At 43.9% G+C, this 23,010-nt stretch overlaps 1 protein-coding gene across 3 annotated transcripts; it reads left to right on the top strand.

The window, feature by feature from the left end:
- The first annotated feature begins 613 nt into the window (after nucleotides 1-613).
- enpp1 (ectonucleotide pyrophosphatase/phosphodiesterase 1) lies at nucleotides 614-21,856 on the top strand. 3 transcript variants are annotated; one of them, XM_037244804.1, is made up of 23 exons: nucleotides 615-964; nucleotides 3,221-3,287; nucleotides 4,216-4,282; nucleotides 5,571-5,668; nucleotides 5,748-5,827; nucleotides 11,676-11,795; nucleotides 14,408-14,517; nucleotides 14,609-14,674; nucleotides 14,780-14,852; nucleotides 15,917-16,025; nucleotides 16,152-16,283; nucleotides 16,371-16,402; nucleotides 16,533-16,660; nucleotides 16,749-16,818; nucleotides 17,116-17,203; nucleotides 17,277-17,464; nucleotides 17,542-17,575; nucleotides 18,050-18,210; nucleotides 19,760-19,880; nucleotides 20,316-20,390; nucleotides 20,773-20,905; nucleotides 20,971-21,115; nucleotides 21,197-21,856. In XM_037244804.1, exons 1-23 carry the CDS (start codon nucleotides 845-847, stop codon nucleotides 21,347-21,349), a joined length of 2,370 nt encoding a protein of 789 aa, XP_037100699.1. In that variant the 5' UTR covers nucleotides 615-844; the 3' UTR covers nucleotides 21,350-21,856. The 3 variants fall into 3 exon arrangements, with proteins under 3 accessions (XP_037100700.1, XP_037100699.1, XP_037100701.1); XM_037244805.1 differs by lacking the exon at nucleotides 11,676-11,795 and having other exon boundaries at nucleotides 614-964; XM_037244806.1 differs by lacking the exons at nucleotides 615-964; nucleotides 3,221-3,287; nucleotides 4,216-4,282; nucleotides 5,571-5,668; nucleotides 5,748-5,827 and adding an exon at nucleotides 7,837-8,093.
- The last annotated feature ends 1,154 nt before the right edge of the window (nucleotides 21,857-23,010 follow it).

Genomic DNA, 23,010 nt, shown 5'->3' with positions numbered 1-23,010 from the left:
CAACAGAGCAGATGACCAGGGTATTAAGTCAAAAAGGCCGTGATCAAAGATCAGGAATTCCAGCACATTATCGCGTTATCATGTGACGCGGTTGGATGTGAAGGGAACTTGAGTGAAACGTATCAGCTGTTGACGTCACTGTAATGCGTTCTCACTGAGCTTCTTTTATCATTGCGGAAACTCGGATGGAGTGGGAAATTAATGTCGTATCATGCTTAACAACGAGGTAACACTGCCATCTTGTGATTAGTTTTATTCCAGGTAGGATGAAGAAATGTACAAATTATATACAAATATATAATTAGGCCTGGTGTTACTGTGATGTTTGTCATAAAAACGAATAGCATTTTCATTGACCATTAGATAAAAATCTTTTAGCACGCCTTGACCAAATGACCTTTTCCACAAAGGTATGTGTGTAATGTAATGCAACATTAAAACGAGATTTGACCTTGGAATTATTACATCTGGAATCAACGGGTCGCAGTACTCCCGTATATCCGCAAGAGAGCGACCAAGCCTCAGATATCCTTTAGTTCATGTCAGCTGCTCGTGCGAGCAAAAGAAATGCACAGGTTTGAAACTCCAAATTAAGGCGACTTTATGCGTGACAACACGCTTTTCTTATCCATCGTGCAAATAGTGGAACTTCCCACGTTGCGCGTCTCCCCTCAACTTTTAAAAAGTTTGCATTCGTCAAAACAATCATAAGGCGGCGCTACGTTCACACCCAGGGCCACATCCGCACTGACTTTTTTTAAACATCCTTTTTGGACACACACTGGTAGTCAGTCTGTCTGCAACTCGTTTTGGAGCGCGCCTGTGTGTTGAACAGCCGAGCGCCATGGAAGGAGCGTACAAGCAGGGAGAGGACCAGACAGCGTCCCCGTTTGTCACGACGGAACCGGAAAGTCAGAGGCAGACGCCGCAGAGGAAAAGCAGGCGTTGTAAGATTATCTGTGTGGTATGTTTTGCACACTATACGCGCACTGGCCATTCCTTTTTGCACTGCCTTCTTTGAAAATTTACTTCTACGCACCACTGTACATTTAAAATTGGAATATATGTCCTCATTATTCACTTTTTCAAAGAGTTTAAAGTCAATTGTGGTTGAGATATTGATACACTGAGGTCTTGGGTCCTATTAGGACAGCAGCATAATGGAGGAGGGTGAACCAGGAGCGTTAATTGTAATGACGTAATAGATATTCCCCATCCAAGACCTTGTTAATTTTTTGGAGGGTTTGTTGGCTTGAGCTATTTGTAGCGATTGTGTTTTCTAGTGCCATGTCTAAAAAACATCCAAAAGTCTTCCAAACGTGCAACATGCTAAATTTGAATGAAAAAGACTACAGCTTGCAAAATATCATCATTATAGCTGCAAAAACAAACACGTTTGTCACCATGGTTTAAACTGTGTGTGAGTGTGTGAACATGGAAACCAAATGTTTTCACCCTGATGCCAAGAGACAGAGCTGAGCAGACAGGAGTGCCCCCACCCCCACCCACTCTGCTGGAGAGGGTCAAAGGGGCTTGTGTGGGTGAGTGGTGAGGGTCTTTTTCCAGCTGCTGGTGAAAGGTAGGTCAGAATACCAAAGAGTAAAGTTTCAAGTGAAAGAAAGCCTTTTTTTAATGACTTTTTGTGTGTCTGCAGTAAAAGGAAGCACAATAGACCACACTTGTAATCTTGTCTGACTGAGTTTTATGTTTGGACATTTGATTTTCATCTTTGGAACTTTTATAAATAGCAGCATTTGTTTACTCTTACTGGAATGAAGCTAACTCATAAATATTTGTGGGCAGGCTAAATCTGGAAGGCAAGCAAGGTTTTGGATAAACCGTTTGTATTGTAAACACAGTCTTGTTTATGTTTTAAAGAGCAACTCTACATTGCTGGCTTTGACTGTATACAATCTGCCAATGTAATTCAAATAGTATGTTAAATTGTGCATTCTACATTTTCTTCACATTTGCAATGTTTCCCAAGCTAAATGCAACAAAATGGCACCGGACAGTTTTAATGGGAGACATATGTGTGCAAACGTCAGACTACAATGTGCTCCTTCCTCCAGTACGTAACAGCCACCATGCATCTGTTAGTAATTCTAACACTGGTCCTTGTTAAACTGCACTGAGCTTGCAAAAAAAAAAAAAATTGAAGACTCGTATCAAAAGTAGGCTAACATAATGGTTGTAAGAAATCCTTTTTTTCTTCTCTATTCCGCTAGCTTGTACAAACATGTCGTACTATAACTGCATGTTGACTATTTGTTTTTACCTCAGAGTGGTACGTAGGAGGAGCTCAGTATGTTGACTTCAAAATGTCTCACTTGTCCTTTTCATAGCAATGCAATGACTTTCAAACTAAAATAAGCTCATATTGTTTCTTTAGATCACATCTGTGTCTTTCCAACTGCCCACTTTGACAATTTAATCCCACCAAATGCCCAGACGACCTGAAAAATGTGGTCCAAAGTGTAGGCAGCCTGTTTACTTTGCCAGACAAAGAGGGCTAAAGGGCATTCCCGAGGAGCCACCTCACGCTCTTCATTATACACTATACAGCTGTAAAACTCGCAACACGCAGGCAGACAGCGTGACCGCAGCATATTTTCATACCTATCGCGGAATTCCAGCTAGCTCAAAATAGTTCTCTAGTGGCTGATTTATTCTCAAAGACCATCAACTGAACACTAAATGTGATTATGTTGGACTCAACATGATTTTGGAACTGACAAAAATTACGCGAGTAGTCTAAATTAATTGATGCAATAACTGGAAAAATAAACAAAAATGACTAGATGGCCGATGCTTCTGTTTGTTCTTTCCAACTAGCTTTCCTCCACAAGAACCTCGGCAGGCCTGATGTGGTGCACAGCGCAGCGATGACAAACCTTGAGGACCCTCTCTGACTCTATAAACTGATCTGTGAAAATCCCCTCTAATTATAAAGCCCCACCCCCGCTTGCAGCCAGCCATCTAAGGAAGATTACAGGAGACCAAAAGTGAAAATCGTTTGTGGGAAAAGAGGGCATTGATTAGAAACTCTAAATTAAATAACTGATGGCTATTATTTTCTTAAATGTTGGCTTCGATGAGGACATTAAATACTCAGTGAAGACAAATCTTGAGTAAATAAGGTGGTCTATGATAATAGGGCCCAAAATTCAACTAATCTCCATTTTGTGTCTGAATTCAAGTTTTTTTTTTTCTCTTGCAGGTTGTCTTTGTCTGCTTACTCATCCTCCTCCTTGCGCTGATATTGGCGTACCAACGTCCCGTTGACGGTATGTTTGTACATTGGTCAAAACTCAAGATAATTTCCACTTTATACCACGCCTGTGACCTCTTTTTTGAGTGTGTTTCGAAAAATTACCTCTTGCATGTGTTACAATCAATGTCAGGAATCTGAAGCATCCGATAGGTTATTCAAATTAGAAATGGGACGGACCCTTTGGGGTTTTGTCTTTCTCCTAGAAAGTCCCCTTGTTTAACAAAACCCGCTGTGCACCACAAAAGGGAGGGTCACATTACCATAGCAGACAGTTCAGACATTTGTCACTTTGTGGCAGTGTGTCGTAAACATTTCCAAATTAGATTGTGGCAGTTTTGCCGTGTTTTGGTTCGAGAAGAACTGTTGTGTAAAAGGTTCCGATCCAAATCTCCTGACACATGTCCACGCGAGCCTCACTGAGCTCAGCTGTTTGCAGCTGTCGTCGTCCTGGCTGGGTGGGGCAAACACTTGCGCCACCACCCGAGCCGTATGTATTTACTGACTCTATATTTCCACATTTAGTGTTGCGTGGAAAGCATATGGAACAAATTTGACTTCACCACAGTCATATTTTGGCAAGAGTGCATCTTTCTTGGATCTTGTCCAACTCTGATAAAACATGCTCATTGATATCTGAGCAAAGGAGGTAGAGCTATCAAGCAAAGGTTAGTAAAAAAACAAACAAAAAAAACCCGATAGAAATCAGCCCAGGAGTGGTTGCGCAAGATTTTAATACTTGTTGGCAGTAATGATAAAGGTTTTCTACATAAGGAGTTTTCCTGTTTAATAACAACAAATCAATAGATAAGATAAAAATGCCATAAAAGGTCAACTGAATAGATTTGGTATTGATTTACAACTCTTTACGTTTACAGTTAATATTGAGTTCTTGGACGTTGCATCGGTTTGCTGGAATTTAGTGTGACCCTTCTTTTCCCCAGACAATGGTGTGAACTGGCTGCAGATGGACGTCCCTGTGGGAAGTGAGCAGCCACAGTGTCCACCAAGGTAGCACTTTGATTTTGTCATTTAATATATACCCATATCCATCAATTTATATAACACATTGTTGCCTTGAGATACAAGTGACCTCACAAGTTTCTCCAGATATGTTGGCGGTAAATTCAACTCACTTCACAATAAGTCATAGTTCGGCAGGCAGGTTTTCAACCAAAATAAAAAAATAAAATAAAAAAAACAGGCCTCAAGCTGTTTAATGCTACTCACAGTTGAAGTTCACACAAAGGTGCAGCAACACAGGTAGAAAGACAATATAATGTCTGCATGGCACCAGAAGGAGCTGCTGAATTAATCATAACACCAAACTGTTTTTCTGGCATTTCCATTCATTTCAATGGGAAAAAAATATTTAAATACCTTTATTATTATTTATTTATATAGTATTTATTGTTTTGAGTTATGTTTATAGTCACAGAACAAACTAAACTTGTATCACAAGGCACTGCTGTATTCCAATTTGAGCTTGTTGCTCTTAGATCACACCAGACCCCTTATTCTTATCTAAAGTAGTTTAGTCATGTTGTTGTTCTGTCAATAATAATAACCATTGACTGGTGACACCCACATGTATGGTGGGTGAGTGGCGACCATTGTTGTCAGCAGACCGTTCTCAGCTTGTGGCTCCGGAAAACAAAAGAGAATTGTTAGTCGCTGCCTGGATGTTCCGTCTTCTGAAAAAGTGACCTTCAGTTTTGCAAGTTAAAGTTAAAGTCCCAATGATCGTCACACACACATCTGGGTGTGGTGAAATTTGTCCTCTGCATTTAACCCATCCCCGTGTAATTTTAATCCATCCCCTGGGGGAGAGGGGAGCAGTGAGCAGCAGCGGTGCCGCGCTCGGGAATCATTTGGTGATTTTTTTTGTCAGTTTTGAAAAAAATGACTGTCTCTGTGGAAACTTGGTCAAATGACTCAGGACTCATTGCAACATGGAAAAAACGAATATGAGGTTGTTGGGGGTTTTTCTTCCTTATGTTGTGTATCTGTGTGTTTTTACATCTTGAAGCAAGATTATGCAAAACAGCCTGTTGTCACTTTCTTGCGCCAGATGTGCTTTTCTCACTTTGTTGGCTAGAAGTGTGTTAGCAAATCTAGAAAATCAACCTCAAATGGAAGCAAATGGAAGTTTAGTTTATACAGAGTGTGTTTACATAATTTAATATGCAACGGAAAGTCGCACTCTGTCTTATGTTTTTATTCCACAGGAATTTGACCAAACCTCACGGAAAATCTTTTCATGTTTAAATTCTTATCAGTCTTGCTGCCTCTTGCTCAGTTTCACCAGGCCGCCCCTCATCCTGGTGTCCTTGGACGGTTTCCGGGCCAAGTATTTAAAAGATCACGGCGACCACCTGCCCGTCATCAGCAAGTTAGGTGAGTGGCCCAAACTTGCATTTCTGTGGCGTCTTGTGGTTCTGGAAATGTCTTGATGAGGTTAAACGCTGTGTTGCAGGAGCTTTGGGTACAACCACGTCACATATGAGGCCAGTGTATCCGACAAAGACATTCCCAAACCACTACTCAATTGTCACTGTGAGAATTTGCCGCAGCTCATCTTTTTTATTCGTATTCTTTTTAGTCACTGTTCTAACCGCCTGCATGATGGCAACCGTAACTATGATGTGTCCCGTGATAAAAAAAAGTTTAAATGTCACTTGAGTTCTGCATTTCCTAATCTGGAGTCATTTGATTTCAGTGCTGCAATAATGAATGCATTATGGAATCAAATTTGTACAGTATCAGATACTTGTAGGCTGTGTTCAGACCAGAAAAGTCCTTTAGTCCGGACCAAAAGCGGACTTAATTTTTTTCGTTTGGTGCAGTTCCTATTCAGACTGTCCATTTTGCAAGTGAAGTACAGTAATCCCTCGCTACTTCGCGGTTCATCTATCGCGGCCTCACTCCATCGCAGATTTTTTTTTTTTGAACAAATATTGCGGATAGATTCGGTGCATCGCGGATTTTTTTTTTTTTTTTATAAATCACACACACATTCACAGCGTCATATGCAATGAAGCACACAAGCCAGGCAACAGGACAGGCAAGTGCACCCCTACACCATCAGCGACTCCCCTCCCCGATGGTCGCGGCTTTTTGGGGCGTCACTTGGAGCGTAGGGCTTTGTCTGACCATATGACACTAATGGCCAATGGGAACATGTTGATCTGTGTCCTTGCAGCTGATTGGCTTAGCAGTTCTAACTATACTTTATCTCAGCCTCCCGCACTTTATTCACTCTGTCTGCGTCATCATATCAGCAGCACCTCAGACTTGCACTTCATTGCACACATACTATCACGTCTCTGCTCCTCGATCGCCAAGCTGAGTAGAACTGCGTGTCTGCTTGTCACTCCAGATCGGATCGTCCTGTTTGCCCGTCATGAAATTATAAAAGTCTTGTGCGGGTGCCCTCGCGCTGGGCAGCGGGGGCACGACAGCCGGTCAGCACGGCAAGAGCAGAACGGAGCCGTTGCACGTTTACACTTTAAAATGACGAGCCGGTCAGCGAGCTCGCGTCGTGCATGCATCTCGTAACACAGCGGGTCAGGCAAACGAGAATCAGGTGGCAGGCGTGCGTGTCAAAACAGGCAAAACTGTGAGAACTGACAGTTCCTTATTGGTGATGCGCGCCTCAGAGGTCTAGCGTGGAGGGCGCGTGATGCCATAGGCCAGCAGGGCGTGTGATGTCATAGGCCAGCAGGGCGTGAGCGGAGACGTGTCACAGCCGTGCACGAAGGAAAAATGCACCGCCGTACAGAAACAGTCGGGACGACGGCGGTGAGCGTAACCGCGCACGTAGGAAAAAATTACTTCCTGGACGCAATGAGTACTAAGCGCAGGGCGTGCCTCTGAGCAATGTGCGGATGCCCTCGCGCTGGGCTGCTGGGGTGTGTTAGCAGATCAGCATCGCAAGAGCGGAGCGGAGCCGTGACACATTTACACTTGTTTAAATGTTTAAAAATACAATAAAGTATTTAAATATAAAATTATAACATTCTTCTGCGGACGCGCTCGCGCTGGGCCGCTGTGGCACGTCAGTCGGCCAGCAGGCAAGAGCATAGAGGCGCCAGACACGTTTACACTTCAAAAAAGGTTAATAAAAGTCTTGTGTGTGTTATTGTAACAATATATTTACTCGTATTTCTTTTCTTATTTATTTAAATAAATAAGAATGTTTCTGCAAGTCAGCTTGACTTTAAAAAATTTACAAAAGTGTTTCAAAATACAAAAAAGTGTTTAAAAAACAATAAAGTATATAAAACTACAGTAAAGGTTCATAAAATTCTTGCGCAGATATTGTAACAATATATTTACTCTTTTTTTTTATCGTCCTATTTAAACAAAGAACGTTTATGAAAATCAGTTTGACTTTAAAATGTTTACTAAAGTGTTTAAGAAAACAAAAACATTTAAAAGTACGATACACAGTGTTTAAAAATACAATAAAATACAATAAAGGTCCATAAAAGTATTTTATGGATATTGTAACAATATATTTTCTCTACATCGCGGATTTTCCCCTATCGCGGGTGGTCTTGGAACCAATTATCAGCGATAAACGAGGGATTACTGTATACACATGCATGCTTGTGACGATCTGCGCTCCCATTGGACAACAATGACCAGGGCGGCACACAGAGCACAGACCCAGAAATGGAGGAAAACATACGAGTCCTACGCGCTGCGTTCCTGCTCTGCATATTTGTGCTGTTGGTGCGGATCTTCGCTGTTTGTATTCACACCTGAAGCGAACCGCACCAGAGTTCGTTTGGAAGCAAACCGAGACCACTTGGAAAAAGTGGGTCTCGGTCCATTTCTTTAATCCGCATCAGGATTCGTTTGCCTTCCCATGGGCTCACCACCTGTGGGAGGGGCCAAAGGGGTCGGGTGCATTGCAAGCTGGGCGGCGGCCAAAGGCAGGGACCTTGGCGGTCTGATCCCCGGCTGCAGAAGCTGGCTCTTGGGACATGGAATGTCACCTCTCTGGCTGGAAAGGAGCCCGAGCTGGTGTGCGAGGCAAAAAAGTTCCGACTAGATATAGTCGGACTTGCCTCCACGCACAGTTTGGGTTCCGGTACAAGCCCTCTCGAGAGGGGCTGGACTCTCTTCCACTCTGGAGTTGCCCACGGTGAGAGGCGTCGAGCAGGTGTGGGTATACTTATTGCCCCCCGGCTGGGCGCCTGCACATTGGGGTTCATCCCGGTGAACGAGAGGGTAGCCTCCCTCCGCCTTCGGGTGGGGGGACGGGTCCTGACTGTTGTTTGTGTCTATGCACCAAACGGCAGCTCAGAGTACCCACCCTTTTTGGAGTCCCTGGAGGAAGTGCTGGAGGGCGCTCCTTCTGGGGACTCCATCGTTCTACTGGGTGACTTCAATGCTCACATGGGCAATGACAGTGAGACCTGGAAGGGCGTGATTGGGAGGAACGGCCCCCCCGATCTGAACCCGAGCGGTGTTCTATTATTGGACTTCTGTGCTCGACACGGATTTTCTATAATGAACACCATGTTCAAACATAAGGGTGTCCATGTGTGCACTTGGCACCAGGACACCCTAGGCCGCAGTTCGATGATCGACTTTGTAGTCGTGTCATCGGATTTGCGGCCGGATGTTTTGGACACTCGGGCGAAGAGAGGGGCGGAGCTGTCAACTGATCACCACCTGGTGGTGGGTTGGCTCCGATGGTGGGGGAAGATGCCGGTCCGACCTGGCAGACCCAAACGTTCTGTGAGGGTCTGCTGGGAACGTCTGGCGGAATCCCCTGTCAGGAAGAGCTTCAACTCCCACCTCCGGCAGAGCTTTTCCCACGTCCCGGGGGAGGCGGGGGACATTGAGTCCGAGTGGACCTTGTTCCGCGCCTCCATTGTTGAGGCGGCCGACCGGAGCTGTGGCCGTAAGGTCATTGGTGCCTGTCGTGGCGGCAATCCCCGAACCCGCTGGTGGACACCGGCGGTAAGGGATGCCGTCAAGCTGAAGAAGGAGTCCTATCGGGCCGTTTTGGCCTGCGGGACTCCGGAGGCAGCTGACAGGTACCGGGTGGCCAAGCGGAACGCGGCTTCGGCGGTTGCTGAGGCAAAAACCCGGGCGTGGGAGGAGTTTGGCGAGGCCATGGAGAATGACTTCCGGACGGCTTCGAGGAAATTCTGGTCCACCATCCGGCGTCTCAGGAGGGGGAAGCAGTGCAACGTCAACACTGTTTACAGTGGAGATGGCGTGCTGCTGACCTTGACTCGGGACGTCGTGTGTCGGTGGGGAGAATACTTCGAAGACCTCCTCAATTCCACCGACACGCCTTCCATTGTGGAAGCAGGGCCTGGGGACTCTGAGGCGGACTCTCCTATCTCTGGGGTTGAAGTCACTGAGGTAGTTAAAAAACTCCTCGGTGGCAAGGCCCCGGGGGTGGATGAGATCCGCCCGGATTTCTTAAGGGCTTTGGATGTTGTGGGGCTGTCATGGCTGACACGTCTCTACAGCATCGCGTGGACATCGGGGACAGTGCCTCTGGATTGGCAGACTGGGGTGGTGGTTCCCCTCTTTAAGAAGGGGGACCGGAGGGTGTGTTCCAATTACAGGGGAATTACACTCCTCAGCCTCCCTGGTAAGGTCTATTCAGGGGTGCTGGAGAGGAGGGTCCGTCGGGAGGTCGAACCTCGGATTCAGGAGGAACAGTGTGGCTTTCGTCCTGGCCGTGGAACAGTGGACCAGCTCTTCACCCTCAACAGGATCCTCGAGGGTGCATGGGAGTTCGGCCAACCAGTCCACATGTGTTTTGTGGACTTGGAGAAGGCGTTTGACCGTGTCCCTCGGGAGGTTCTGTGGGGGGTGCTTCGGGAGTACGGGGTACCGAGCCAACTGATAAGGGCGGTTCGGTCCCTGTATCACCGATGCCAGAGTTTGGTCCGCATTTCCGGCAGTAAGTCGGATTCGTTCCCAGTAAGGGTTGGAATCCGCCAAGGCTGCCCTTTGTCACCGATTCTGTTCATAATTTTTATGGACAGAATTTCTAGGTGCAGCCGAGGCGTTGAGGGTGTCCGGTTTGGGGACCTCAGCATCGCGTCTCTGCTTTTTACAGACGACGTTGTGCTGTTGGCTTCTTCAGGCCGTGATCTCCAGCTCTCACTGGAGCGGTTCGCAGCCGAGTGTGAAGCGGTCGGGATGAGGGTCAGCACCTCCAAATCCGAGTCCATGGTCCTCGATCGGAAAAGGGTGGAATGCCCTCTCCGGATCGGGGATGAGATCCTGCCCCAAGTGGAGGAGTTTAAGTACCTTGGGGTCTTGTTCACGAGTGAGGGGAGGATGGAGCGCGAGATCGACAGGCGGATCGGTGCAGCGTCGGCAGTAATGCGGACTCTGTACCGGTCCGTCGTGGTAAAGAGAGAGCTGAGCCAAAAGGCAAAGCTCTCAATTTACCGGTCGATTTACGGTCCTACCCTCACCTATGGTCACGAGCTATGGGTCGTGACCGAAAGAACGAGATCCCGGATACAAGCGGCCGAAATGAGTTTTCTCCGCAGGATGTCCGGGCTCTCCCTTAGAGATAGGGTGAGAAGTTCGGTCATCCGGGAGAGACTCGGAGTAGAGTCGCTACTCCTCCACGTTGAGAGGAGCCAGATGAGGTGGCTCGGGCATCTCATCAGGATGCCTCCTGGACGCCTCCCTGGGGAGGTGTTCCGGGCATGTCCCACCGGTAGGAGACCCCGGGGACGACCCAGGACGCGCTGGAGAGACTATGTCTCTCGGCTGGCCTGGGAACGCCTTGGGATCCCCCGGGATGAGCTAGATGAAGTGGCTGGGGAGAGGGAAGTCTGGGAGTCCCTCCTGAAGCTGCTGCCCCCGCGACCCGACCCCGGATAAGCGGAAGAAGATGGATGGATGGATGGATGGATGGATGGATGGATGGAGGATTCGTTTGCGTGTATTCACACCTACACAAAAGGTCCGGACCAGCGTTCCAATCAAACCCTGGTCCGTTTAAAGCAGACCAAACAGTCAGGTCTGAATACACCCTTAATCTTGCACTTTGACACTTTGAGGTTCTACATGTAAATATTGACTTGACTTTAATATAGGGGGCAATTATTAACCCTAAGAGCTTACTTCCCTTCATCAAAAGATGTTGAATGGTGGCCTGTGTAGACTTGCACTACATATGCAGGTATGGACCGGAACGGGATTAATTCTACAACCTCTCATAGTTTTTCTCCAAGGCAACTGTTGTTGCTCTGTTGGTTGTTCATTTGTTGTGTAATTATTAACGGTTGTAAAATTTGTTATATTCAAAATTTCTCTTTGCCTACTTGGCTATTATCTAAGACTAACTTTAAATAACAGTAATATATGTTGAAGCGAGGTCTCGACAACTATTATTTCCTTGCTGCAGGGCCTTTACCCAGAGTCCCACGGGATAGTTGACAATAAAATGTTCGACGTAAACCAGAATGCATTCTTCAGCTTGAAAACTGAGGAGAAATACAACTCTAAATGGTACCAAGGAGAGCCAGTAAGTAAAAGTGTGCAGCCATCATGTTTTGATGTACAAACCGGGTTCGGTTGAAGTTGGGAAATCGTGTAAAATGTAAATAAAAACAAAATGCAATGATTTGAAAATCCTTTTCAACCTATATTCAATTGAATACACTACAAAGACAACATATTTAATGCTCAAACTCATGAACTTTATTTAATTTTTCAAATAATAATTAACTTTCATGGCTGCAACACATGCAGTAGAAGTTGGGAAAGGGCATGTTTACCACTTCGTTAAATCACCTTTCCTTTTAATAACACTCAAACGTTTTGGAAGAGAGGAGACTAATTCTCTTAGCTTCTCATGTGGAATTCTTTCCCATTCTTGCTTGATGAACCGCTTCAGTTGTTCAACAGTCTGGGGTCTTCCCTGTCGTATTTTACACTTCATAATGCGCCACACATTTTCAATGTGAGACAGGTCTGGACTGCAAGCGGGCCAGGGGAGAACCTGGACTCTTTTACTTCGAAGCCACGTTGTTGTAACACGTGCAGAATGTGGCTTGGCATTATCTTGCTGAAATAAGCAGCGGCGTCCATGAAAAAGACATCGCTTGGATGGCAGCATATGTTGCTCCAAAATCTGTATGTACTTTTCAGCATTTATGTTGCCTTCACAGAAATGTAAGTCACCCATGCCATGGGAACTAATGCACCCCCATACCATCACAGATGCTGGCTTTTGAACTTTGCGTTGATAACAATCCGGATAGTCCGCTTCCTCTTTGGTCCGGAGGACACAACGTCCAGTGTTTCCAAAAACAATTTGAAAAGTGGACTCATCAGACCACAAAACACTTTTCCATTGTGCATCAGTCCATTTTACATGAGCTCGGGCCCAGAGAACCCGGCGGCGTTTCTGGATGTTGTTCATAAACGGCTTTTGCTTTGCATGGTAGAGTTTTAACCCGCACTTACTGATGTAGTGACGAACTGTATTTACTGACAGTGGTTTTCTGAAGTTTTCCTGAGCCCATTTGGTAATATCCTTTACACACTCATGTCGGTTTTTAAGGCAGTGCCGTCTGAGGGATCGAAGGTCCCGGTTTCCGGCCATGGCGCTTACGTGCAGTGATTTTCACCAGATTCTCTGAACCTTTTGATAATATTATGGACCGCAGATGTTGAAACCCCTAAATCCCTTGCAATTTTGCTTTGAGAAATGTTGTTCTTAAACTGTTCAACTATTTTCTAACGCAGTTGTGGACTAAGTGGTGAACCTTGCCCCATCCTTGCTTGTGAATGACTGAGCATGTTTGGGGAGGCTCCTTTTATAACCAATCATGGTACCCACCTGTTCCCAATTAGCCTGATCACATGTGGGATGTTCCAACTAGGTAATTGATGAGTTGATAAAGAAGTAGTAATTGATTGTTTTGAGTTTTTCCTTGCCCTTTTGGGAGCTTAAGATCAGGGGATGCTTTGAGAATAATTGTCAACTTTTGTCTATGTGAAGCCCTTTGAGACTGCTTGTGATTTAGGGCTATACAAATAAACTTGACTTGACTTGACATGAGCTTTTCTCAGCTTTCTCAGTAGTTTTTGCCACCTTTCCCAACTTCTACTGGACGTGTTGCAGCCATGATATTCTAAGTTAATTATTATTTGGTAAAAAACAATTAAGTTTATCAGTTTGAACATTAAATATGTTGTCTTTGGAGTGTATTCAATTGAATATGGGTTGAGAAGGATTTTCAAGTCGTTGTACAGTGGAGCCTCGGTTTTCGAACGTCCCAGTTCTCGAACAAATCGGTATTCGAACAAAAAATTCGAGATTTTTTTGCTTCGGATGTCGGACGAAATTTCGGTTGTCGAACCTCGCGAGATGAGCCGAGAGGACCCGCATGCCAACTGACTCCATTCGTTATTACATTCTCGTTACTCTGAGGATTGCATCAACTCTAATCATGCCTCCAAAGGAAGCAAGTGGGAGCAGTAAAGCTGATCATGGCGAAAAGAGGAAAGTGCGCAAAACGGTTGAATTTAAAAAAGAATTAATCGCAAAATATGAGTCCGGTGTGCGTGTCAGAGTTGGCGCGGGGTTTTGCATGGCAAAATCGATAATAAGCTCGATCCTGAAAAACAAAGACGCTCTTAAAGGAAGTGATGTTGCGAGAGGGGCAACTGTGCTCCTTTGCTCTTTGTTGTGCTTTCTTTTCCCTCACAATTTAAAAAGATATATTTTACTATTAGAATGAAACACACAAGCGAGTTGCTACAGATATGGCAATACATTCCCCAGCCTAGCCTACTCTATTAATTCAGTTTATTATTTATATTACTTATTTATACATTATCTACACACTTATTCATGCAGTTTATGGTGTAAAATGATGAAAAAATGCTTTAAAAAAACATTTTTTGGCTTGGAACGGATTAAAAAATTTTCCATTATTTGTAATGGGAAAACATGATTCGTAATTCGAATGATTCACTTCTCGAACAGCCTTCTGGAACGGATCGTGGTCGAAAACCGAGGCTCCACTGTATTTTGTTTTTATTTACATTTTACGCAGTTTTCCAACTTCAACCGAATCTGGTTTGTAATTGTGTTTATCTCATCTGTATGTCTTGTTTGATCTCCAGATCTGGATCACTGCCATGAGGCACAAATTGAAAGCAGGAACTTTCTTCTGGCCCGGTTCAGATGTGGCCATCAATGGCAAGTTTCCAGATTTCTACAAAATCTATAATAGGTAAGAGTGGCACTGTTTATACAATGAGGCACCGATCATGTGACTTGACTCGAGTCAGACTAAATTTACTTGTGCTGATTTCTCTGCATAGAAGCACCACTTTTGAGTCCAGAGTGTTGACGCTTTTTGAGTGGCTGGATTTAGCACAAGGAGAACGGTATTTATTTATTTTTTTGTACATACAATCCCACCAGGCTATCTTCAGTGAGACTGAATGTGATTTTTTTTTTGTTCTACTTTTTTATTTACTTGTTTTCTATAGACCTGACTTTTACACTTTGTACCTGGAGGAGCCTGACTCATCCGGGCATCGCTATGGACCAGAAAGCAGCCAAGTAAAGCTTTGTCTTAACAGGTCACAGAAATGTAAAGTCGGAAAAGGAATGTTGCAGGATCCCTGACTTCAAACCTATCAAGCAGCTTTGGAATTATCTAAAGCATTTATTTTTTTATTTGTAACTACATTCTATCAATTACCGTATTTGGCGCACCGGATTATAAGGCGCATAAAATAGAAGCTATACTGCAACAAACTGAGGTTGACTAGGGTTGCGGTATGCATCCACTAGCCAAATAACCAACGAGCCCTCTGTAAACAATCGCGTTTCTCAAACGATCTCCTATAAAATGATCGGAACTGACTAAAGTTCGATCTAACGCATTGGTACTACTTACCTATGTTTCCCTTCCATATCGATCCGTAGATTTACTCGAAACATTAACAGAGCAGCCTATTTTGACATGAAATAGCCTGGTACGTAGCTATCGTTATAGCATTAGCCATCCGCAAAGTCCCACGAGCCTCAGCTCGCAATCTCCCATGAGCCTCAGCAGAGTGTAAACAATCGCGTTTCTCAACCGATCTCCTATAAAATGATCGGAACTGACTAAAGTTCGATCTAACACATTGGTACTGCTTACCTATGTTTCCCTTCCATATCAATCCGTAAATTTACTCGAAACATTAACGGAGCAGCCTATTTTGAAATGAAATAGCCTCGCGGGTACAACAGCTATTCGGTGACGCCCCCTGACTACAGTTACCGTAATGTTGGGAAGCGATGCGACCTTGTAATTTACTAGTCGTACTAAAACGTACTGAAACATTTTGGCAGAGCACTGTGTACAACCAGTATGGATCAACAAATTCATCAATTGATCCATATATAAGGCGCACTGGTCAGCTTTTGAGAAAATTTTAGGTTTTTAGGTGCGCCTTTTAGGGCGGAAAATACGGTAGATTAATTGAATAATTGGATAAAAATATTAATAAAATATTAAAATATTAATAAATATGAATATAAATATTAAAGTGTATTACAAAACCCGCTTTTCTCCATTACTCTTATTAACCAATTATTGTCGATTAATCGATAAAATGTAACAATTTGTTCTCCAGGTCATTGAGGCCCTGAAGAATGTGGACCGAATCATGGGGATGTTAATGGACGGTTTGATGCACAGGAACTTGCTTCACTGCGTCAACCTAATCATCGTATCGGATCACGGTGAGTTGAGAATAAGCGTGGCTTTGCTTGGATTCACAAGATGAGCAACCAGAATGAATGAATGACTATGAAAACATAACTTGTGGATTATGTATTATAAACCGAACTATGTGTGTGTTTTTCCAGGCATGGAAGAAGCAACATGTGAAAGAGCAGCATTTGTGTCAACCTACCTGAACGACACAGACGACTTCACGGTCGTACAAGGCGCGGCCGCTCGTATTAGACCCATCCGGCTGCCAGTCGACTTCTTTTCCTGTGAGTTCCTAACAACCGACTTTCCATCCTCCCAACGGGACCCCTGACATTTCCCTCACTGCCCCCTTTTTGTTTTTTTTCCCACAGTCGACTATGAGGGCCTGGTGAAGAACCTGTCGGTATGCAGAGAATTCCAAACGTGACTTATTGTATTGATATAAGTGGATGGAACGATTATCTGCTAGCTTGGCTCGGTGTCAAACGAGCCGGCCATGTGTTGATCCTGCCTGCTCTGTGTCTGTTTTCAAGTGCAGGACTCCCGCGCAGCCAATGAGGGCGTACCTTAAAGAGAACCTCCCCAAACGCTTTCATTTTGCCAACAATGTGAGGATAGAGAGAGGACACCTGTACATGAAGGAAGGCTGGCAGACAGCGCTGTAAATCATCATTCATTCGGATTAAACATAAAATGAATGTATGACTGTTTTCAATTATGCTTTTTTTTGTTTATTTCATTGTGCGCAGAGACCGCAAGGAAATCAAGTACTGTTCGGGCGGTTTCCATGGCTCCGATAACCTTTTCACTAACATGCAGGTGAGACAAAAGCAGGATGTTAGTCACTTTGCATCCTGTTTAAAAGAAGCATATGAGATTTAGCAAGTTTAAGTCAAGGCCACTGATGTTGATAAATGAGAAGACATCAGTCAGATAGGATTTCAGGACGCAATATTTAGGCGGGGTTCCACATCCTTATGTTGACTTTCCTGGAACTGGAATACCCTGGTTATTTTATTTCCATTTGAATAGGACCTCACAGACTAAAGATAGTCCTTAGTTAGATTTACGACCAACGGCATGAGCTTCAAATTTGAAGACGTATGTTCTTTCCAGGCAATCTTCATTGGTCACGGTCCAGGATTTCAAAATGGCACAGTTGTGGCTCCCTTTGAGAACATTGAATTGTATAATCTCATGTGTGGTAAGTGGCACAATTATAAAAATTGTCTCAAGCTTTGTTGAGATATTTGAAATTATCGTAACCCTCCCTACAGATCTTCTCGGCATCTCTCCCGCTCCGAACAACGGTACACATGGAAGTCTGAATCACCTCCTCTGGGATCCCGTCCACTTTCCCGTTCACCCTGCGCAGCTCTCCCACGACACGCCCTGCGACGCCGCTGACCCCGACCCACTTGTCAACTTTAACTGCTCATGCAACCCACTCAAAGAAGGAACCGGCGTAAGTTTTGTTTCCTTCCACTCAATGCTGTTATCATGCCATTTACACCGTGAAATATTTCTCAACTTTATTACCAGGGTGAAGACACAGAAAGCATGCTTCCAAATGCCAGTGAGTGTCTTTTTATTTATGTATTTATTTTTGTTTAAAGGAGAACTCATACGTGTGGTTTGCACGCATGGAGTGGATTCATAGTTTGGAGTGCCAGCATGGGTTGTATTTTTAGGCATTTTATTGGAGTAGTTCAGCTTTGTGGCAACAGCTATGTTATAATAATGTTTTTCCAAATGAATGGGAGCCAACCCCTGCAGTTAGCTTCTTCTTTTTTTTCTCTTCATTTTGAGGAACTATTTTGTCATTGCATTTTGTAATCCAAACCCCAAGATTTGTGTGTGCGTGAGTGAATAAAGGTGGCTGTTGTAGTTGAAACATTTTGTAGTAATATGCTGAAAAACTCACCTATTTGCTGTCAAGGAACAATGTCGAAGCGATTCAAGAACAAAATAATCTACAGATAGCATTCAGAAGACATTATGAAGCTAATCGAAATAATTCAAGTTTTAATGTTTGCCATTTCTATCGTAGTCGTCAAATCTAGGTTACGTCGCCTCCACCATCCCTTCGGTGTGCCAAGTGTTGTCCAAGCGGATGCGACTTTTTGTCTACTTCACCAGTCCAGCTACATCACAGGCTACAGCCAAGACCGTCACATGGCTCTCTGGGTGGCGTATAACATCCCAAAACTGGTGAGTCTTTCATCCCTAAACATAGCCTCGGCTAGTTAGTGATGTGGGTTTGGAAGAGGACTCAATGAGGGTTCGACTTGACCTTTTTGAATTCCTGGCCTAAGAGCTCAGTGGCCTAGTGGTAGAGTGTCCGCCCTGAGACTGGAAGGTTGTGGGTTCAAACCCTGGCCGGGTCATACCAAAGACTATAAAAATGGGACCCATTGCCTCCCTGCTTGGCACTCAGCATTAAGGGTTGGAATTGGGGGGTTAGATCACCAAATGATTCCCGAGCGCGGCACCGCTGCTGCTCACTGCTCCCCTCTCCCCCAGGGGATGGATCAAAATCACATGGGGATGGGTTAAATGCAGAGGACAAATTTCACCACACCCAGATGTGTGTGTGACGATCATTGGGACTTTAACTTTAACTAAGATGTTCTTAGTGATCTCCATGACGGTGTTGGCACAACTAGGGTTGTCAATGTGTGTAAACGGTGATCTCAGGCAGAGAATTGATTTATTTTTCCCATTCGTTCAGTATTTACAGTATACAAATGCATCACACTAAATTTGAATTCCTACATTAGTTGTTGTTGTCAAAAAATGAGTCCTATCAAAAATCACACCAGACACAGCAAAATATTTCTGGCTAGCAGCCAAATATTTGCCATCTAAAAAAAATATTACATAAGAAACAGTCAAAACGACTTTTTGAAATTGGTCTTCTGATTCTGAAGAGTTTTCCTATGAGTAATGAGCCCGTATAATATATGAGCTTTTTTATTAAACTATTATAAATTAACGTTTCTACAATTTTGTTCCTTAACAAAGCTTCGTAAAATTTTTGGTCACCTCTGCCTTTTAGTGGACTTAAGTGGTCTTGTCAGTTCCATGTCTACTTTGTATGAGCTTGTAATGTTGTTTCGAACCCCAGTGAGCGTGACCCTAACCCCCCTCAACAAGTATCTGTGCAGGCTCTCTAAAAGGGAGCTTCGACATTTTAAACAAACCACCCACGTATTAATGACACTAAGCCTTCTTGTGTATCCTCAGCTACTGTACGTCGGTCGTGTTGACGCTCACTCCGTGAGATATTTTGAGCCTCGTTGCCTCTTGTTTGCTTCTTTAGTCCGAAGGAAGCCAACTCACAGTTGTTTTCTATTCTGGGCAAGAGTCAAATTAAGTGGTGGTAATGTTTAGCTGCTGTCTGACAGCTTAAAAGCCAAATGTGTGGTCATTTGAGCCGAAAATAATCTCTTGGAATCATTTTGATGGGATACTGGCTAGCAATTCTGTCGTCATAGTGTCACGGCTTGCATACTTGAATAGCTCATTGCTGTTGCTAAACTGTTGTGCATGAAAAATGATAGGAAAAGGCCAGCAAAGTGCAATTCCACACTTGTACAACTGTGGGTTAATAATAAATGTAACAATTGGAGAGCAAACAGAAAGAGTGCAATGCCCTGAATGACACACAGTCGAGCCAAGCGAGCTTCGGCAACGCCCTCGGTGCTGTGAACCGCTGTCCTGAAACTCCGCCTGACTCCTGACCCATTTGCTTTTTCAGGTCAGCGCGATACCTCTGGACCCAAATTTCGAGGCGTGTATTCGCAAAGACGTCCGCATACCAGCAGCCACCTGCCAGATGTGCGCCAATGACAACACCCAGGGCCTGCTCTACCCCCCCTGTGAGTGTGAGCATGATGGTCACAGCTCTTCATCCCATGAATTGAAGCTGACATCTTTCAGAACTGCATTATCGTGTAAAATGAAACTGTAGTAACCGTGGTGACACTTTATTGTCAGATAAGAATAACCATGCTAAAGCCTGCGTGGAATCCAATGTGCATTTTTTGCATTCTCATTGAATCCCCGCTTGGCTCCAGTTAGCACTCACATCCAAATTAAGACCAAAAGTATATCAAGACGCAAAATCCGTGAGAAATTGAGTGGTGGCGGCAAAGGACTATTTTTGGCTAAATAAAGCTGCTTCAATCACTTGAGGTTTCCTTGGCATGATTAACATGCGCCAAAGCAATATTGTAGCACGATTGTTAAATTGTTCACTGTCGTGTGTATTGCTAACGTATTATTTGCATCTCTTGCTTCTTTTCTTCCAAAAGACCTGAATAACAAACAAGGAGCAGCAGACTCACTCATCTCCAGCAACATGGTGCCAATGTTCCCCGAATTTAAAAGTGAGATATTTGTATCTGCAAACATATCTGATGGCAGTTTTTAGATGTGAATGGTAATATCAGGATTGTTTTTCTTTTTAATTTAGTCTTTCAAGTCTTCTGCTTTTTTTTTTTCTGCTGTATTTTTTTCTCCACCCATAATGCTTTTGTTGAAATGTCTGCTGCGTGATGAACACATTAGGAAGGCAAATGTTTTCTTTGGGACCACCCACCACAATGGAAAATTGACTCACTCCCTGCAGGAGGACTTTGACTATTTGGGGCCTCACTGTTGCAGATGCTGCCCTCAAGTGGCTGATTTGGGATCCTGCATGTCAGGTCCGACATAATGAGCGTTGTACATAAAATATAATATTTTTGTGTGCATTTTGTCTTCCATCAGATATTTGGGAGTACTTCCATGGTGTCATGCTTCCAAAGTATTCAAAGCAGATGAATGGAGTCAAGGTCATGAGTGGTCCAATATTTGATGACGATTATGATGGAAAAGTTGACGCCTTCAAGAGCCTTGCGCCGTAAGTCCATCACAAATTGGCTGTGTAATAATGTGCTGGATTGACATGATCTTATATTTCTCCAGAAATGAGGCCACGACGCCATCGCATTTTTTCGTGATCCTGACCAGTTGTAAGAATTCTACCTTTGATTCTGGGAACTGCAATGGTCCTCTCATGGTCAAGTCCTTCATCCTCCCACACAGAGCGGAATACACCGACACCTGCTCCGTGAGTAACACCACCGATACGTGGTTAAGACGCTTCGCTGGCTCCTCCTCTAAAATTGGTCACCTTCCCGTTGATCTGTAGACCTCCTCAGATTTAAGATGGATGGAGGAATGGATCCAGCTGCACGCGGCTCGCGTCCGTGATGTGGAGCTGCTGACTGGACTAAGTTTTTACCACGATAGGTTGTCCGTTGAAGAGACGCTACAGCTCAAGACTTTTTTACATAGTGTTTGAACTCCATTAACTGTAGATCAGATGAAGGAAAAAAAAGCGCTCTGGCTTCACTTGGTGTCTCGTTCATTTAAAAAATCTGGGATTATGGCATTTAAAATGATTGTTGTAAATACTGAACGCCGTACCCCGGTTGTAGATCTTGTTCCTTGTGTCATTGAATTACTTTTATTTTGCTTCTGGAAACCGGAACCAAAGACGGACTGAAACAAATTCAAATAATTCTGCTGAAATGTGCGTCCACAGTTGAGAAGAACACCCCCCCAATGCATCTCAAGAAAGAAAATCACAGAAAGTCAAAGTCTGCTTTATTGTCAATATCTTCACGTCAAGACATACAAAGAGATCGAAATTGCGTTTCCTACTATCCCACGGTGACAAGACATATTACACCCAATTGGTCAACAGACAAACAAAACATTCAAGTAAACAATACAAAAATGATTTCAGTACTGTAGATAGTTCCAAAGGTGAACTTGATATTAGATAATAAAAATGTACTTTCTAGAAGCCAAGTTCCTAACCAATTTCTGTTACAAAAAATGTGAAGACTGTGCATGTGCATGAGTTCACTGGTTGTCTTGTGCCATTTGTCCACTCTGTGTTTTATTTTCATTAGATGTAAATGAATATATTTGTGACACTAAATAACTTGATAAAGCTTTTATAAAGTTTTTATAGAACACAAGTGTTCTTGTGGAGCACCAACTACTGGCAAAGAAGACTTAACCAATGTCAGATTTTATTTATTTATGTATTTATTTATTTATTTATCCTTTTATTCATTTAGTTAGTTTGCACGATACTGTAATACTTTACAGCTGGTCTCGGGATCCTTCGCGAGTACTCAATGCCTTGAAAAAAGGCCAGTATCAAATGCATTTGCGTGTCGAGGTAAGACTCTGACACTGAAATTGGCGGAAGGAAAACAAACCCAGGAAGCATTCATCACACATTGCATCAGAAAAAAAAGGAAGGGAAATGTGTGAAGGCAGCAACGACATCTCCGTGCTGGGCCAGAAGGTAAGCACTTGTACTTTGTACCATTTAAATTTGGTTTCATGACTATGATTATACGTTTGAGGAGTGATTTTGTCATTTTGTGGTAGTTTGATGAAGCCTCATTTCACAGATGTGTGCAGCCAAGCCCTAGAAGACAACCGTGAGAGTTGACTGACATTCAGGCTGTGGTGAATTATTATACACATTGTGGCTTCTTTTTAGGGGGGCTTGCAGGAAACTCAGCTGAGGGTTAGGAAACATGTCAGCTCCCTCATATATTTCCGATTACACTGACTTTATCGTCAATGTAGGCTGCTCGGACGGTTTCCCATTAAAAATGAAACCAAACTAGGAAGCAGAGAGGAGGTTGGTTGACCAGCTATCAATAATGCAAAGTTTGACAGTTGCTTTGGCCCCGCAGACTTGCTCTCGCTGCCAGGAGACGTTCAATAGATGTCAAAGTGATTTCAAGAGAGGCTGATGATGAGGCAAAATGGATTGTGACAGTGACCTGAGCGAGACCACGGAAAGACTTGCAGGTGCCTTACTAAATATTTTTTACAAAATTGGTTTGGAATGGAAAACAGTAGCAGGATGAGAAGTCTATCTGGTTATGACGTGGAGAGCGGCGGAGGAGATAACCGTTACATGTGCCACTTCTT

Source organism: Syngnathus acus, chromosome 24 (assembly GCF_901709675.1).
Source record: "Syngnathus acus chromosome 24, fSynAcu1.2, whole genome shotgun sequence".
Taxonomy (NCBI): domain Eukaryota; kingdom Metazoa; phylum Chordata; class Actinopteri; order Syngnathiformes; family Syngnathidae; genus Syngnathus; species Syngnathus acus.
This window is presented reverse-complemented; position numbering and strand designations above follow the sequence as displayed.